The sequence below is a fragment of the Solea senegalensis genome, unplaced genomic scaffold (assembly GCF_019176455.1).
Source record: "Solea senegalensis isolate Sse05_10M unplaced genomic scaffold, IFAPA_SoseM_1 scf7180000012844, whole genome shotgun sequence".
NCBI lineage: Eukaryota > Metazoa > Chordata > Actinopteri > Pleuronectiformes > Soleidae > Solea > Solea senegalensis.
The window spans coordinates 19,518-37,471 of record NW_025320706.1 but is presented as its reverse complement, the minus strand read 5'-3'; the positions used below and the strand labels follow the sequence as shown (position 1 = coordinate 37,471).

Here is a 17,954-nt window from a genome sequence, read left to right as displayed (position 1 = left end):
GTTTGTTTGTCCTTCAGTGTGTCAGAAAACCCCAATGTTGGAAAAGCACTTAGCTTCAGTCACTTCACAAAGTCACACTTGAGTGAACATGTAGCGTCACTGAGCGGGAAGGCAGGCAAACTGGATCCTTTATTCTCTGGGAACTATTTCAGTGCCAAACTCCTGTTTTGTCTGTTTTTCGGTGATGTTAAAAGGTGTTTGTTTGAGACGCCAGAAACAAAGTCCCAGCATTGAAGCTGGTAAATTAGAGTGAAAAGTATTTGTGACACAAAGCATTGAATAGTGTTCTGTATACTCACTGAATGACACAGGTCTGTCAGTATCCCTAATTTGCGTGTGGTGCAAGTGGTTGGAACATTTTCATCATTTGAGTTTTGTCCGTTTGTCACCAGCGTGTAACTTGGCTGTTTCTGTTCAAAGCACAAAATAATCCAGGTTTTAATGTGAATGTGACACTTGAAGAGAAAGGAATCTAGTTTCACAGCTAATTGGACGTATAGGTGGCGCCAGCCGCGCTCTCGCTGTCGCGTTTTATAGTCGAACAAATGTCAAAACATCCCAACAACTAACATAAAAGCACTAATGATCGTTAGGCCACTCCCACACTCAGGTTGTCGAAACTTTGTCTGTGTCACTCAGTATGTGGTTGTCCCATGTTTGACCGTAGATGTCCTAACGTAGAACCAAAAAGAAAAAACGGTAAGGAAAGTTCCACGAATGTGCTGTCACTGCTGACCTTCATACCCACGTTTAGCGAAATCACACTATTTAACTTCTCAGTTTCTCCTGAAAATCTTCTCTTCATTAACTGCAAAGGGTTTGCTCATGGGTTACTTTCACATCCAGTGTATCCAACTCTCTGCTGCTGCTCATTTAAACAGGTCGATATATTTATATCTTATGTATGAAATCACACACTTTGCCTCTTCTTGCTCAAAAATGTATCTGTGCTTGCTTTGTACATTTTTGAGCAGGGCAACTAATATGCAATAGAAATGACAGATAATCTTATCACCATAATGACACATGTTTTTTTTTGTGTGTGTTTTTATAAATTTTATTTCTGATATAAGCTATTTGCATCCAGGAGATTCACATTAAACTTCAGGAAAAGACACCTCGTCAGTGAACAGTCCACACAGACTGCACAATAACACAAGCCTATTTGATGTTTGACTACAAGTTGACCAAAGCAAGTACAAACTCAACATGTCAGCGTAAGCTCAGTAGCACATAGATGACGAATGTACAGTCCTGTACGTTTTTTAGTTTTTTTCTTAAAACACATTTTTCACTCGATAACGTGATGGCTTTGGTCAAATTGTGTAATACTGTGAATAGGATAGGAGTCGAATCTTTTTTTCACACACAAACTGTTTGTGAAAGTAATCAACCAGCTTGAATCTAAAAGAGGAAAAAATTTGCACTACCCAAATATTGTTTGAAAATCTATTTTGTATAAAATATATGCAGACATTAACTTTTGAGAATTATCAAGGGCAGATCATGTTTCACCGATATATGCTTTCTCTAAAAACAAAAGGCTTTGTTTTGCTTAATGAAAATCAATTATGTACATATAATCCATGTAAAGAAAATGTGGTGTTCCCAAATAATAGCTTTTCTATACGTACCCTCTGTATTATTTCTCGTCTATAGTGTGACTCCTGTTGATTAAAGGTCTCTGTATGTCTTTGTGTGGTACTTCTCAAAACATGGAACTGTTTGACGATAAAGAATTAATAATGGAAACGGTTGTAGCTTGTTGAAAGCCACTTCTCATGATCACAGCAAGCACTTCATTCAATAAAAGCGCTTTTCCATTCTGCCACAGTGTTCGTTGACTCATTGCAAAGTTTCTGTGACTTTTACAATCGCCCTCATGGCTCCTCACAGGTCAGAGGAGATGAAAACCTCAGGCACTCGCACATGGAGATGTTACATAATTATTCAAACAATGACACATTTCCGACCTCTGTCACTCTGAGGGCAAAGGGGGAAGCAGCTGCGAGAGGTCACGTGAGGCTGAGGAGAGCCAATCAGAGCCAAGCGTGTAGTACAGTAAATGTCGTCATATACTTTAAGACTTTTATTTAAGCAATATTATAAAAAGTGACTTCAACCAAAGTCATTTTCTGGTGGTACTTTTACTCAAGTATCCCTTTAAGGTACTTTATACAAGTCTGCTATTAAGTGTGTATGAAGGAATTGAATCGTCAACATCAGGACGAGCAGGTCTCTGACCAGCTGAGCTAACTGTTCTCACTCCTCCTCAGGTTTTCTTAGACCAATCTACTCTCTGTGTTGAATATTGTGCTTAAAAAGTTGCTTCATCCAAGATAAGAACCCCTGATCCCAGGAAGTCTAGTCTTTAACTAAACCACATGACCTATTTGTCCTTGCACAGAATCTTTTAAACATTGGACATCTTTCAATAACAGATGACCCAAAACGTCACACTGACTTCAAGAACTGTGAGGAAGTGAGTCTGACACCTGAAGGACTGGAGCTGATTAAATGTTTGAAAGACTCTGAGAATGTTAAAAAATCAAGAACACCAAGAAATTCACCCTCTCGTCAGCCTGCAGAAATAGCTCAGTCCATCAGAAGATGACTTGTGTCTTTGAGGTTGAGAGTTCAACTCTTACTGTCAACTGAACTTCTGCACGACTTCAGACCAAAATAAGAAGTTAAAAATACCAGCAATGTGTTGTTCTGCAGCTCAGGAAGAATAGCTTCTGCTGGAAGAACAAGACTTGTATGTCTGAGGTTGTCAGTTCAAGTCTTATGATTACCCCCAAGTGACTATTCTCAAAATTCTGACCTGGATGAGAAAGTTAAGTACACCAAGTAAGTCAGAGATTCATCATCAGCATAAATGGCTCACACCATCAGAAGGAGCCTTGGATCTCTGAGGTTGTGAGTTCAACTCTTGCAATCAACTGAACTTCCTCCAACTTTAGAACTTCAGACCAACATAAGAATTTAAAATACCAGCAACTTGTTGTTCTGCAGGTCAGTGAGAATAGCTCGTGCTGGAAGAATAGGACTTGTATGTCAAAGGTTATGAGTTCAAGTCTTATGGTGAACTGTTTGAGTGCGATGTTCAAAGTAAACAGTCAAAAGCTCGAAGAGAACCTGAAGAAGAGAAGTTGCTGATAGCTCAGTGGACAAGAATGCTGCTGTGAAGTCTGGAGACCATAGGTTCAGTTCTTGTGAGGACCAGGATATTTTAGAGGTCCACATCCAAAGTGAAGATTGAAAGGAGACCGAAAGTCCTTTTTACAGTAGGAATTGGTGGTGCAGTGGTTTTGTTCACAACCATAGGAATGTGTGAGTTACAAGGTGACCGGTTCAGTTCCACATCCTTGCAGGTTCCATTCCGCAGCCTTGCAGGGGTGAGGCAGGGCAGGTAGTGAGAGGTGAGGTTGGAGCAGGGGCAGGGCAGGTAGTGAGAGTTGAGTTGAGATGAGGGGGGGCAGGGCAGGTGGTCAGGTGAGGAGGGGCAGGCCAGGTAGTGAGAAGAGAGGAGGGGCAGGGAAGGGTCAAAGGTCAAATACTTTACACTGTGTAGCAAAAGGTAACCGCATTAAGTCAGTTGGGTGGTGGGGCCAAGGCCCCCACCACCAACTGACTTGCGGATTTAAGACAGTTGATGGGGGCCTTCGGCCCCCACCATCCATCCATCCATCCGACTGTTTATCTTGCTGGATTGTGCAGGTGTGGCTGTTAGTCCAGGAAGCTTGAGACTCTGACACCCTGCATGACTCAACCTGACACATGCTGGCCACCGGGGGGTACAACTCACTCGCGCCCTGCTGGCCACCGGGGGGTACGACTCACTCGCGCCCTGCTGGTTGTGTCAGTCAGCAAGAGGTTTGGTTTGGTTCTGTTGCAGACTGAAGCGATGGGAACTGGAATGGAACCTGCCACCTCACTGTTGAGACACAACCTTATGGTTTGGAACAAAGCCACCACACCACAAAGGCCGCCTTCGTCTAGGATTGCTGTCCGCATTTAATCTCGAGTTTGGATGTGGCGCTTTAAAAAGCACCTGCTCCTCACAAGAACTGAACCTATGACTTGAGGACTTCACAGCAGCGTTCTTGTCCACTGAGCTACCTGCTCTTCACAGTTCTTCAGGTTCTCTTAGAGCTTTTGACTGTTTACTTTGAACACTGAACTGAAACATTTGAGTTCTTCATAAGCCTTGAACTGACAACCTCAGACATACAAGTCTTGTTGTTCCAGCAGGAGCTATTCTCACTGACCTGCAGAACACCACGCCGCTGGTATTTTTAACTTCTTATTTTGTCAGAAGTTTGAAAGTTGTGCAGAAGTTCAGTTGACAGTAAGAGTTGAACTCACAACCTCAGAGAGGCAAGTCATCTTCTGATGGACTGAGCTATTTGTGCTGATTACCTTAAGGCAAAAATCTTGGTGTGTCTTAAGTTTCTCATTATTATTTTAAATTTAGTTAGAACCTGCAAGATGGCAAGGTTTGGACGACATACTATACTATGACTGTTTTATATGATTTTGGACGACATACTATACTATGATGTTTTTGGTGATTTTGGACGACATACTATACTATGGTGATTTTGGACGACATGCTATATTATGACTTTTTGGTGATTTTGGGACATACTATACTGACTTTTGGTGATTTTGACCTACTATACTATGACTGTTTTGGTGATTTTGGACGACATACTATACTATGACTTTTTGGTGATTTTGGGCGACATACTATACTATGACTTTTTGGTGATTTTGGACGACATACTATACTATGACTTTTTTATATGATTTTGGACCACATACTATACTTTGACTTTTTTTAAGTGATTTTGGACGACCTACTATACTATGACTTTTTGGTGATTTTTGACCTACTATTTTTTTGGTGATTTTGGACGACATACTATACTATGAAATTTTTTGGTGATTTTGGACGACATACTATACTATGACTTTTTTGGTGATTTTGGACGACATACTATACTACCTATGATTTTGGACACATACTATAGTATGACTTTTGCAGGTGATTTTGGGCGACATACTATACTATGACATTTTTTGGTGATTTTGTATACTATGACTTTTTGGTGATTTTGGAATACACTATACTATGACTTTTTTTGATGATTTTGGACGACCTACTATACTATGACCGTTTTTGGTGATTTTGGACGACATACTATACTATGACTTTTTTTGGTGATTTTGGACGACATACTATACTATGACTTTTTTTGACAGTTTATATTTGGATATTTTTGACACAAACATAATCCTGTGCTGCTACATTTAAATAATTCTCTAAATTGTATATCTATTTTAAACAAATTCAACTCAACTCATTAAGTGCTTATACTGTGATTGTCCATCTTTGGTCACGCTAAGGTGCGCAAGTGAAATAATATTAAGAAAAAAAAGTTAGTGTTCAACCAATTCGCTTTTATGTCCAAGTGTGAAATGCACTCCATTCTCTTCAGTAACAGTCTCATGACAGTAAACAACTGTGACATTTTACACACAACCTTTGAAATGAATCATCTATGTTTATACTTTTAAGCTAAGAACTACAAGTGGATCCTTTCAGCAGCTTGATCAAGGGGATCCAGCAGGTGGCAGAATTTCCATGAGAACATGAACATTAATTTCAGGTGGAGCTGCTCCTGCACAAAGCGACACTGATGCGAAAGCCATGGTATACTTTCCGTGACTTGGTACATTCCACTGTTCCCCTCTGTGTCGATATATCTGGAATGTTCCACTTCCAATGTTTTTTATCAGTCAGAGCTTCTTCTTCCACACAGAGACAGAAGCAGGACGAGGACAGCGGAGACAAACATGTGGTCACTGTTGCCTAAATGATCCACACATTTCTTAGATGTTCTGTTTACGCTCTGTTCACACCTGCTATTAACATCCGACCTGAGGGATCCGATCACAGGTGTTCAGATTACACCTGCTCATGCTAATGTGACGTCACTGCTCCACAGTACTGGTACTTTAAGGTAATAATTATGAGAAGTAAAAGTACTCGAGTACTAAAAATAATTACTCGAGTAAGAGTAAATAAGTATGCAGTGAAAAGACTCAAGAGTACAAGTACTGAGTTTCTCTGCATTTATTTTTGAAATATTCGGAGCAACACAAACGGTACAAAATAGACACACAATATAATATAAAACAGCAATGTTCAAATTAAGATATATTAAATAATAATATTTTAAATAAAACAATAAATGCGGTCTTTATAATAAAATAAATAATCTTTGAACTAAAACAATAATATATTAATTATTTGTGAAATGAAATACATCACCGTTTAACTAAAAGTACAGTTTCCAATTCAGATGCATCAGCACGGTAAAAGTATTGGTTGGCCGCTCAGCTGAGAGTTGAAACCCGTCGTCCGCAGTGTACAACAGAAGCCCGGAGACAGGACACCAGCCTCGGTGTCGGACACAGTAAACAACGAGCCGCTGGTGTGTTTTAAGTCCACTTGGAGCCGAAAACTTCGGCTAACAGCTCAGCAGCTCAGCAGCTAACTACTCCTAAAATTAGGAGTAGTTTTTTTTCGTTTTTCCATATTTGGTTCAATACAAAAAAGGAAAAGGGGGCGATGTTTCCGTATTTTCGTATTTTGGTTTTGCCAGAAATACGGATTATACTTTAGTACCATGACCCCTGACCCCCTTACAGTGCCCTGTGTTATCTTTGAAATAAAATGTGTGTGTGTGTGTGTGTGTGTGTGTGTGTGTGTGGTGGGGGGGAGCAATAGATAACAGGAGTAAAATCCCCAAAAAACACATTACAAAAGTGATTTTAAAACAGCAGCAGAAGGTTGTTCCACGTGTGGGAGCCGTGGTTTCAGACGCTCCTTCAGCTCACGTGAGGCTGCGTCTGACCATATGACAACGCAGTAAGAGCTTAATGGCATTAGAAGTTCGGTGACATGACGTGGGACAAGGCCAAGCAGGACTTTAACATTCAGCAATAAATCTGAAAAATCAGTGCGGAAGGCAGCAGTTACCAGTGTGAGGTCGACAAGGAGAGAGAGATATAGTCATATTTCATGGTTCTGGTTCAAACGTCACTGGAGTGCTGGAATTAAAATAGACTTAAGGTGATGAATGATATAGAGATGTTTCCGAGTTCTGTGCTGCCATGACTTACGACTGATCTACAGATCAGTGTGTAACACTTAGTCAGTTTATGGGAAGGAACTGAGCATCCATAATAAGTATGTTTTTGTAAGTCTATAATTGCCTTACAAATGAAGATTATTAGGATTTTGTCGCCTTAGAAGAAGCTTTTTTTTGTATTATGCACTTTAGACAAGGGCCTGATTATACAGGGGCAGCCATCTTAAGCAGACATGTTTGTGCAGCGACCTGAACGGACTGCATTTCACATTAAAGTGGGAGATTACAATGGTGAAAGGTTTCGCCCACACACACAAAAACCAAAGCACAAATCAACAAAGAAGCAAGGATGAAGTGCAGAGAGAGTTGTGGAAGTCTCACTAATTCTTACACACTGCACCTTTAAACGTCTGCTATGTTTAATCTTGTGATGGTTGCATTTTTACAAAGTTGAGGCCTGTGTTATCTTTCCAGTTGGAGGGTGAAGCCAGGAGTCGGGGACGCGCATCCAGCTGCCTGTGTGGTCTCTGCGCTCGTTCACGTGCATGTAAACACCTGACCACTGCAGGGAGACACGGACGGCGCTGCTGGTGTCTGATGACAGAAAGAATTCTCCTTTTTTTCACCCTCCTTTTATCGGAGCCGTGTGTGCCCGCATGGCGGATGTGGGGGTGTTTGCGGCGGAGCGGGATCAGACTGCGCTGCGGGACTACAGGCGGCGCACTCGGCTCTACTGCATGAATGGCGGACAGCACCTGCAGATCCTGCCTGATGGGACGGTGCGGGGCCACAGGAGGAAGGAGGAGGAGGAGGATGCTCACAGTAAGACCGCAGCACAGTCACAGAGCCGCTCACTCACATCCAGGTCAGGCCTTTACAGCATGATGCGTTCACTGCCTCTGCTGCAGGAGTGTGTCTGATACAGCGAGCAGGAGGAGAGAAAAAACAAACACTCCTCCCATTCATGACCAGTGGTGTGCACAGACACTTGGGAGGACAGGGGTGAAATGAAAAGGGCACCACTAGTATATCACTGAATATCATGTCCTTTAAGGACACGGTCATGTAGGGACAGTAGGGAACGTCATAACGGCACCATTATGATTTGAAGGGTACTCAAATAGGAAACAAAGTTGCAAGGGGCATCTACAAAGCCGCACAGTTTGGTACAGTTGCAACGGTAAAGCCCACAGTCAGGCTGGCATTTCCATTTCGCACGTAGCATGGCGTTGTACCGCTGCACTGACAACGAACGGCGACACAACAGACAACAACGGAGCAGCTTGAGTTGTTTTTGGCTCAGTTTGTGGCTGTTTGTCTCAACACAAACTTTGTGTGAGAATAAACTGCGGGCGTTGAAGAAACACCGGTCACCAGGGAGTTATGCTTTTCAGTCGCCCAGTCGGCTGACTGTCGTGGGTCTAGCTCCCCCATTACTCTGGTACACCAAGGGAAGGGCTCCAGTTATTTTGGTAACATTCCTAATGGAAAATGCATACTGTACTGAACAGTTCCACGCTACTATAAGGCATCAAATCACTTTCCTCCACTAGAAATATTTACATTTATATTTAGCTTTGGAGGCCACAAAAAGGGCAGCAGGGCACTTCCTTGACCTTACCTCTAGAGGACAGGCAGAATTGTTGTCTATTAGGGCACCAGGGGGAGGGGCAATTGCCCCCCCTGTGCACACCACTGTTCATAACTACATGTTTTACATGGAGTCCTGACCTCAAACCCTTTGAGCAACTTAGAGATGAACTGGAACAGATTGTGAGCCAGACATTTTTGTCCAACATCAGTGAGAAAAGTCCTCCAAGAAGTGTTGAAGCTGTCTGATGACATCATCACAGTCCCTGCTGGTGTGGTGGTCAGGTGTCCCAATACTTTTGTCAGAGTTTCATATACAGTATATATCAACTTGTTAATGTTTAAACACACTTTGAGTGTTTTGCTGCAGAATTGCAAATTGTTTATAAGTTTAACTAAAGTGTCTTTTTTGTTTTCTACCCATAAAATATTGTCATATAACGACATTTGAAAAAGATTTGAAACGTATTTAGCATAAGTCAATCCTCTGACTCTTGCTTTAAAGGTCATTTTCTAATCTGCCAGTAATAGTAATAATAATAATAATAAAAATAGCTCATTTATTATCTAGGATCTATGTTTTCACTGCAACATGATGTAGAGCAATAATATGGATTAAGTATATACTGTATATGAAACCAATCAAACAAATTAAAGATGCAGCACTTTTTGATTCACTGGAGTATTACTTTTTAGCACTAATCTCACACATTCGTTTTAAACGCTGCTGTTATTTCAACATTTTTCCCTCCTCTCAGCTGTTTTAAAGATCAAAGCTGTTGACCGGGGTGTGGTGGTCATCCAGGGAACAGAAGCGGGCCGATATCTGGCAATGAGCGATGAGGGACGTCTGTACAGCTCAGTGAGTATGCACTCTGCATGAGTTATGGCAAAGTAAATTACACTATTAAACTTGATGATGCAGCAGTCATTTGAACATAAATCGTTCGTGATCATATTTATATACGTGTGGCAAATGATCACTCACCAATAGAGTAACTAATCTCCAGCTGCTAATGTGTTTTTTTTGTCTCTCTCTCAGCCCACAGTCACTGATGAATCTTACTTCCTGGAGAAACTGGAGGAGAATCACTACAACACATACCAGGCTCAGAAATATCAGGAGAGGGGCTGGTACGTGGCTCTGAAAAAGAACGGAAAACCTAAGGTGGGTCCAAGAACTCACATCGGACAGAAGGCCGTCTTCTTCCTGCCCCGCCAGCTGGACGGCTCCGGAGAGTAAAGATGTTTTTCTCCAACTCTGCTAAAAAGGACCGGAGGCTGCTTAAGGAAAATATTTGTTTTTGTGAAAGAAGATGTGAAGAGGTATGAAGTGCTGGACTGCAGGGGAAAGCAGTGGTCCTGTTCTGATGTCTATTTATCAGAGAAATCACGAGCTACACTTTTCCTTTTATTACTAACAATGATCTTTTTCTCAAAAACACATGTATTCACAACATCCACGTCCTATTTTAATGAGTGAATCCAGGTCATCTCACGTCGACACCATCACTGGTGTCCAGTCTTCTTTTTAACATGAAAAAAGAACACGGTACGGATACTCTGCTGATATCATACTATTTATATTAGTTGTTCTCAAACCAAAGGTCATTTTGGTTGGTTGTGAGGCATGAAAAATAAACACTACCACCTTCTTCTTTTCTTTTCTTTTTGTAGCAGACAGAAAAAAACTGTTTCCAGATGTGGATAGAAATTGGTGGGAATTGGTAATTTATTTCTCATGAGGCTCTGTATTGAGGTATCATGGCAGGAACTGCTTCAAAAAGATCACTATGACCTAAGAGAAATATTAAAAACGTCCCGTTTCCTCATACTTCATGGCACTGACTTGAATGTTTAATGACACACGATGTAACTCGACGTTCACATGCTCCAAGTCCTGTCTCGTTCGATTTTCCTGTCATTTATTTCATCCTGGGGGTGAAAAATTAAACCAAGTCGATAAAACTTTCAATATATAAAAGCTTCAAAGTCATGTATGGGCAGAAATAGAGACCACAGCTGTCAGCTGTGAATAAAAAGTCACATTAACACAGTTTCACCTCCAGTCTGCTGTTACTTTTCAAAATGACCCAAATTTGTGTGAGTGTTGAGTTTTGCCACAGCACTTTAGTTTTCTAACCCTCACATGTAAATAACAGCAGATGATAAACCTCCTCTCTGGGTTTGGATTATATAAAAAGTCACACACAGCGGTTATTATTCCGGACAAGAGATGAGACTCGTTCAAAGTGACATTTATTCAACACTAAACATTTTCTGTACAGTTTCATAACAACAAAACCCCAAGACTGCAGCTCTACATCACACAGAAATAAGCATAATGGGGTCTGTGTCAAAGCCATGGCAGAAGTATGCAGTGAAAGATTCATGGGAAACATTTCAATTTGCTGGATCAGCCTTAGATCTAAATGAACTCCAACTGACAGTTTTTGATTCATGATTAAGTGTGCAGTATCATTACTGACTTACCATTTCCTCCTGATTAAAAACACACACAAAGAAAATACATCTTTCTTTGCTGCATCATAAAGTTTATGACTTCCATGTGTGAGACTTGTTGAAAACATCCTTTCTGGGTTTTATCAGCTATGTTTCTAAAAGTGCACCTGCATACAACATTCTTTGATATATATTTAATATCCACAAAATAGCTGACATTTTGCAACTCATGACGACTTTTCGAAAAAAGAAAAGGAAGAAAAGAAAAGGTTGAGCCCCTTCTCTGCCTAAAATATGAACACCGCCCCCAATTGGTGAATTAAATGTTAAGGCAAAGACCAAATTGGAAAAAGACTCTTGGATAATGTGCTCCTAATGCTTCAGCCAGATCATTAGCAGCTGAAACACCGACAGCCAAAGACCGTTTTCTCCAATTATAGAGTTTTTTTTGCTGACGGTGACTGTGACTGTGACTCCTAATCCACTGACTCACTGCTGAGTCACTCAAAGGTCACGCTGTTTTAGGCAACGTAAAGCAGAAAATCTGCTCCTGCACCTAATTTTGGTTGCGGTCACTGTTCGAAAACCTGTGTCCCCTCACGGTCAGCTGAGCTGTGCGGGAACCATCACCTGACTTTTGTTGTCATGTGGTGTTTAGTTGCTGCTTGTTCTTATTTATTTAGATTTATTTTCAAAGCAACGTTATCTTTGATCTTATATGCAACTTAAAATCTCTTTTTCCAACAAGGTTAGTTTCACCTGTCTCAATGTACAACAAAACATTTTAGAGGCAAAGCCGTAACATTTAACACACAGTTGTCGTGTCAATGTGCTTTTTGTGTGTGTCGTGTTCAAAGCCCCTGATGAACAGGTTTTACAATGTTTAAAAGGTAAAAGGGAGAAAAAAAACACTGCCATCTTCTGGCTAAAAAGGGCAACACTATTTAAAGCCAACAGGTGAGTGGACTACTGTACTGTGTTGATGCATATAATAGCATTCACAACCTAATTTGCCTTTTTAAGTGTATGTGTGGTGTCTACAAACAGCCCATAATAGTCACAATTAAAAATTTTGTGCAGATTACACTAACAAGTGTATTACATGCTATGATCAGCCTTCAGAGTGCTGTATTATACATGATACCTGTTGGCTTCAAGTGTTACCAACACGAGACTCTCCTACTTAACGGACTTCGAGGGCAGACGCATGCTCGTATGCTACCATCAAATGATATAAGGCATTACTTAAACGTTACAGACTGAGATTTAAATAGCACTTAACATTCACCACTAATGAGTACACTGAGGGACTATTACTGTTAACATTTTCCCATTAAGTTTCAAAACAAAATAAAACAAGTGATACGATTCCTGAATATTTTATTGAGACTCAACTTCACCTATAACTCGTCTGTTGGATTTCTCGTGGAGCATCTTCAGTTTCAATTCCTCGGTTCTTTTCCATCGTGTCCATTCTTCCACAACCGTCATCCTACATTTGTTTTACGGAAAGATGTAAAAGTCTGATGTAATAAAAACAAACAAAAAAAAAAAGTGCACTTTCTTTGTCCATGTTCAACTGCTGATTCTAATGATGCAACAAAACTCAAACTCAGCCACTGATTTAATGCCTTTGAACATCAAATAAACAGCACAAAATTGGTTCACCAGTTACATGAAGTGTGATATAGATCAATTATAAGAACCAGGAAAAAAAACCTCAAACTGATTAATCAATTGTCCACATATTTGGAAATGCATTTAGTGATTGATTGAGCAATGAATCATTGCAGCCCTAGATGTAACTTGTGTCACAAGATCGAAACACAGACACAGAGAGAGTCGTGTGGAGCTGACGGGCTCAATCGCCATCATGTGAACTCATTTGACAATCATTTCTATGTAAAGGACATTTGTTTGTATTGTTATTATTACTGTTGTTACACACTACAGTCTTAAGAGACAAACTGTGTTCTTAGTGAGTGAAGAATCAATGTCAGATTGTTTTTAAACAAAGTAAACAGTCACTCATCACTCAGCGTAAAAGGATTATCATGTACTGCATGTACTTGTCTCAGGTGAGACACCTGGCTCACATGATGAGTGTACACAGGAATGACATTTACCTCTAATAGATGAAGAGCACCCTTGTTCGGGGAAGAGTGGCATAGGCTGGATCAGCTAATTTCCGCACTCTGGAGTAGTTAACGAAGCCTCTGATGAACAGCATGAAGCCTAAAGTCCAAAGAAACAAGAGGCAACATGAGGAGTTAAATGGATACAAACTTAGACAAGTGCCATTTGTTAATAAACTAACGCTTCTCACTTACCCAGAGCCAGGAAGACCCACCACAACCAGTACTGACCATCAAAGTAACCAGGAAAGTAGGTGGAAAACTGTAACAAGATAGTGTGGGTGAGTGTTTCAGGCCTGCTGTAAAACAATACTGGGACAAACTACTGCAGTGGCAGTTATAAGCAGCAGCAGTAGCAGTAGTAATCATGCACCTAGAGACCATATTTAGTAAACACCTCTTACCCTGACGATAAGAACCCATTTGATGAGGGACAGGCCAAAGCCAGAGATGGCTCCATACCGACCAGCAGCTGATGTGGTCAAACAGAATGACAAGAAGAAGCCAATCCAGTTGAAGAGGAACGCCACTGGTGAGGCAGAGCAAGACCGTAATTAATGGAAAAGGAAATAATTTCACATAAAACACTAAGCTGCTTTAAATATGGCAGTTAATATGTGTGGTGAAAAGATTAAAGCTAGAACACGTTCTCCTGCTTAAAGACAACTTAAGAGAGAAAATAAACTTGTACTTTGGATGAGCTGCTACATGCCACATTCAGTTAGAAAAACAAAGGAGAGCATGGACTGTTTCATGTTCAGCCAACAGATCACTCTGTGTATACACATACATAATCTTTAACGGGTTACAAATCAGTTTAATGCAAGTGACAATGAACATCATTCAGCTATTAGGGGGAAACGAATGGTGGACACATCATCTACAGAAAAGCGTCAGGAGTTCTTTCTTACTGAAGAAAGTGAGCATGAAGATGCCGTCATTTCCTATTCGCAGCTGATCAGCATCCTCAAAGTCATCTCTAGCCACAAAGTCGTCCTCCTGAAACAGCAACAACAAGCGTGTGAATATGTTACATTAATTGTCTTTACCTGGAAAACTTGTGTTTTTTGCAAAGGTATCAGAGTAAGATGAGAGATTTGAGACGGATGTACCGTGACTCTTCCATTGACCAGAGGCACAGCAGCCTCTACTTTGCTTCTCTCAGCTTCATCATAGGAGGGCAGAGTGGTGGCAACACTGTAAGATGGAGGGTTGGGAAATCTTCCTCCATCTTCCTTGTATTCAAAGAAGGCTGTGGAGGTAAAAAAAAAAAAAGAAGAAGAAAAAAAAGGTGTGTTAATGTATCATACATTAACATGTATATATTATATTTAATTAAACAACATTGCAGATTCAGGATTCACATAGGGGAAAAGCAAATTATAAAATGAAAATGATATCTATGACTGAATGGGAAAAGAACAGCACTGATCTTGGATCACTCTCCACTAACTGAGCTGTTGATGAAGTCAATGTACAAAGTCCAAAACAAATTATTTTGAAATGTGATCGTAAATGTAAAAATGTTGGTGACAAACCCAAACCTGTTAAATATTTACTGGTTTATTTGGGTTTTTTACTGCTGACAAACAAATCGCACTTCTTTCACACAGAAACTGGTAAACACAGGCTCAGGACAGGGAGGGAAAAGGGCAGGATAAAAAGACTGTATATGTATAGGAGAGTGTGTCTCTATTACTGTTTATGTTCCATCACAAGACTTGTCTTTTTGTTTTACTTTTGCTTATCTGGGACATTTGGCAGTAATCCAGACTCAAACACAAACAGCATTTAACCCGATCCCTGGACTCACGCAGGAAGAGCTCAAGGCTGCACCCACTTGTGCAACATTTCAACCTCTGTTCTCTCGGGAAGTGAGACTGGAGACATTAGAGCTTTCCTGAAAGGCCTTGCATTAAAAACTCCTCCACTCCACAACACTGATCTCAGTCCAGAGCAGAGGTCGTCTGCACACACTTGCATAAATATTGATGAACCAATATCCTGTTCTATGCTTGTGTTCCCCAACAATGACATTTTAGACATGAGGTATGTTTTCATGAGCCTGGTTTATGCACATATATGATTTGCACATAACAACACCTGAATACAGACACAGAAAAATCTTAAAAATATCACATTCAAGTTTTTACACTAAAGGGAGGCGGAAAAGATGGTATATTACTAAAACGGTAGATGTGAATGGAAACAGTTTCAGTAAATTAAAGAGGACATGTAGAAATCATGTGACTTGAGCATCCTCCCACTTCCACATTTTGCTGTACTGAGAAAAAAACAGCTGAATCGGTGGATACAGCAGACGAGAGAGGACTGAGGAGGAAACCACAACATTCCTCCACAAGAAGCAAATATTATGACAATCGTGAACTGAAGCAGCAACACAACTTTGCTTTACTTTTGTTCCATTACTAAATGAGTGTATTATATTGTAATATACATATAAAATTGTATATTATTATAAAGATGGCACTAATAGATTCTAGGTCATGAGGCTGTGAAGTTTACTGACCGGCATTTGCTGCAGAAACACTGCTATAGGGCGGTGGTGCGTCCTGAGCTGCACCCTCCTGGGATGGCTCCTCCTCATTCACCAGCTGTTAATTACAGTTAACAGAGTTAATGAATGAAAAACTGGGCCACATTTAAAACACAAGCCTTCATGAAATATCTACTTGTTGGTTGTGATGAAAACAAAACTTAGCAGGTGTCATTTAGGAAGAGACAGAACACAGTGGCATCAATTACACTTAGTGTCTTAACTGAGTTGGCCAATATGGCAACATTAACATTCATATTATGACAGACAATAGACATTTGTTACCCAATACCATCTGATAAGTAGGGATGCGCGATATTATCGGCACAATATCGCTATCCGCAGATATTGGTTTTAATATGTTATTGGTGCTTATTTATAGTTCACCATAAAGATATTTTATATCCACAACTGCTATGACATAAGTATGATTGATTATATGTTAATTTCACTACAGAAGAGATTAAATGACCTGTGCCGTTGGGCAAAAGGAAAGACATATATATCAGTATCAGTTATCGGCTCAAGTACTCCTGATATATCAGCATACTGTGCATCACTAATATGTATCCGGCTCATGAAATGCCATTGGTGAAAAATGTCAACCTGTGCCTTTCAAAATGCCCTCGAAATTGCAACATATTCACACAAACCAAAAGTATTCAGGTTCTTCTCGATACTTGGGTGTACAGGCACAAAGAAACCAAGGAAAAGCACATGTAACATCCTTTTTAATATAGGAAAACACACATACACCACAAGGTAGCTCTTGTTTTGCAAATACCCTTTTGCATTTATCACAAAACAAGTTGGGATGTACCAACTGCTTAACCAGTTTAACCTGCAATATTTATATGTAAGTGGATCTTACAAAACATCCGCCCATAATGGACATGTCTGCAAACATGTATATTCTTATGAGAGAAGCTGCACTGACTTGTTAGCAGGTTTAGTCCCACCAGATTCAGATCACCTCAGAACACTCCTGCTTAGGCCTTTTAAAAATAACAGACACCGTTGACTCACAAGCTGCTAATGTAACTGAGCCACTGATGAGTAACCAATTTAATACAAAAGTATGTCAAACATTTGTATTAGGGGTTAGAAATGTGTTTTGGTATAAGCCAACGGTATTAATCGCCAGTTGAGGCCTTCCCGTCAACAAGTGTCGGTGCAGCAGCTCGTTGTTTCCTTCGGTGACAGCGGGCTAATGTTGACTGGTGTTAGCCGCTAACAGCGTGGCAGTAAACGGTCACCTACCTCCTGGTATCTGACGTTGCTGTTTTGTTCCGCCATTGTGGAAGAGAAGCGAGACGTTACACACGTCCTTTGCTGCGCTTGAGTTGTCACTGTGTGATGTGTGAAGGGAATGTCGCCGTCGAAATAGTAGCAGTGAGTTAAAGCCTTTCACCTAGTCGGCCATCTCCTTCCTTCTTCCTCCTGACTGTTTGCTCTGGTGCTACCTTCAATGACTGTCGGAAACTCGCCGACTTTTTCGTGTCAACAATAAATCGCTTCAGCGGTAACTGAGAAGAAGCCCAAGTAGTAGTGTCTCCAAAAAACAAAATATAAAGTAAATTATTGAGATGTGGATTACGAAATGGTAATTTATATTACATAATATGATATTGTTTAATTTCGTTTTTAATATAGCCCAGTCTGAGGCCCACATTGAATTGTGTCTTCAATTGTATTTCATCACAGTTCTAAAAGGTGCTTTTCACTATGCTTCAAAATCTGAGGTTATACACCATCATTTCTACTTAATTCTGTTACAAATTGTGTATAATTTATAGTTTTCCTCTTTACCTTACATGTTAATAAATGTATTTATTTATACTTTTTTTATACTTCCCTTTTAAAGGTTACCTTTGCTTTATAAATAAAACTGCCTATTTTACAATCTGGTCACTTGATTAGTTTGAAAAATTGTTAAATTGCAAATGAAGTTTACCAAAATGTGCTGACTGTTTTTGGGTGCTTACAGATGATAACACAATAAAGGATAAGTACTGCATGTTGAAACTGTTGAGTGCAGTTGTTAAG

General features: G+C 40.2%; 2 protein-coding genes across 2 annotated transcripts; one reads left to right on the top strand and one right to left on the bottom strand.

Annotated features, from left to right (window-relative positions):
• Window positions 1–7,663: 7,663 nt before the first annotated feature.
• LOC122760023 (putative fibroblast growth factor 1) lies at window positions 7,664–12,662 on the top strand. The gene is made up of 3 exons (XM_044015087.1): window positions 7,664–7,985; window positions 9,512–9,615; window positions 9,796–12,662. Exons 1-3 carry the CDS (start codon window positions 7,820–7,822, stop codon window positions 9,994–9,996), a joined length of 471 nt encoding a protein of 156 aa, XP_043871022.1. The 5' UTR covers window positions 7,664–7,819; the 3' UTR covers window positions 9,997–12,662.
• Window positions 10,996–17,372, bottom strand: LOC122760022 (NEDD4 family-interacting protein 1-like). Its single transcript, XM_044015086.1, has 8 exons — window positions 17,169–17,372; window positions 15,882–15,966; window positions 14,464–14,603; window positions 14,263–14,350; window positions 13,756–13,880; window positions 13,547–13,613; window positions 13,343–13,451; window positions 10,996–12,708 (listed from the first exon to the last, which is right to left on the bottom strand). The coding sequence occupies exons 1-7, from the start codon at window positions 17,202–17,204 to the stop codon at window positions 13,345–13,347; spliced, it is 648 nt and encodes a 215-aa protein (XP_043871021.1). The 5' UTR covers window positions 17,205–17,372; the 3' UTR covers window positions 10,996–12,708; window positions 13,343–13,344.
• Window positions 17,373–17,954: the final 582 nt, after the last annotated feature.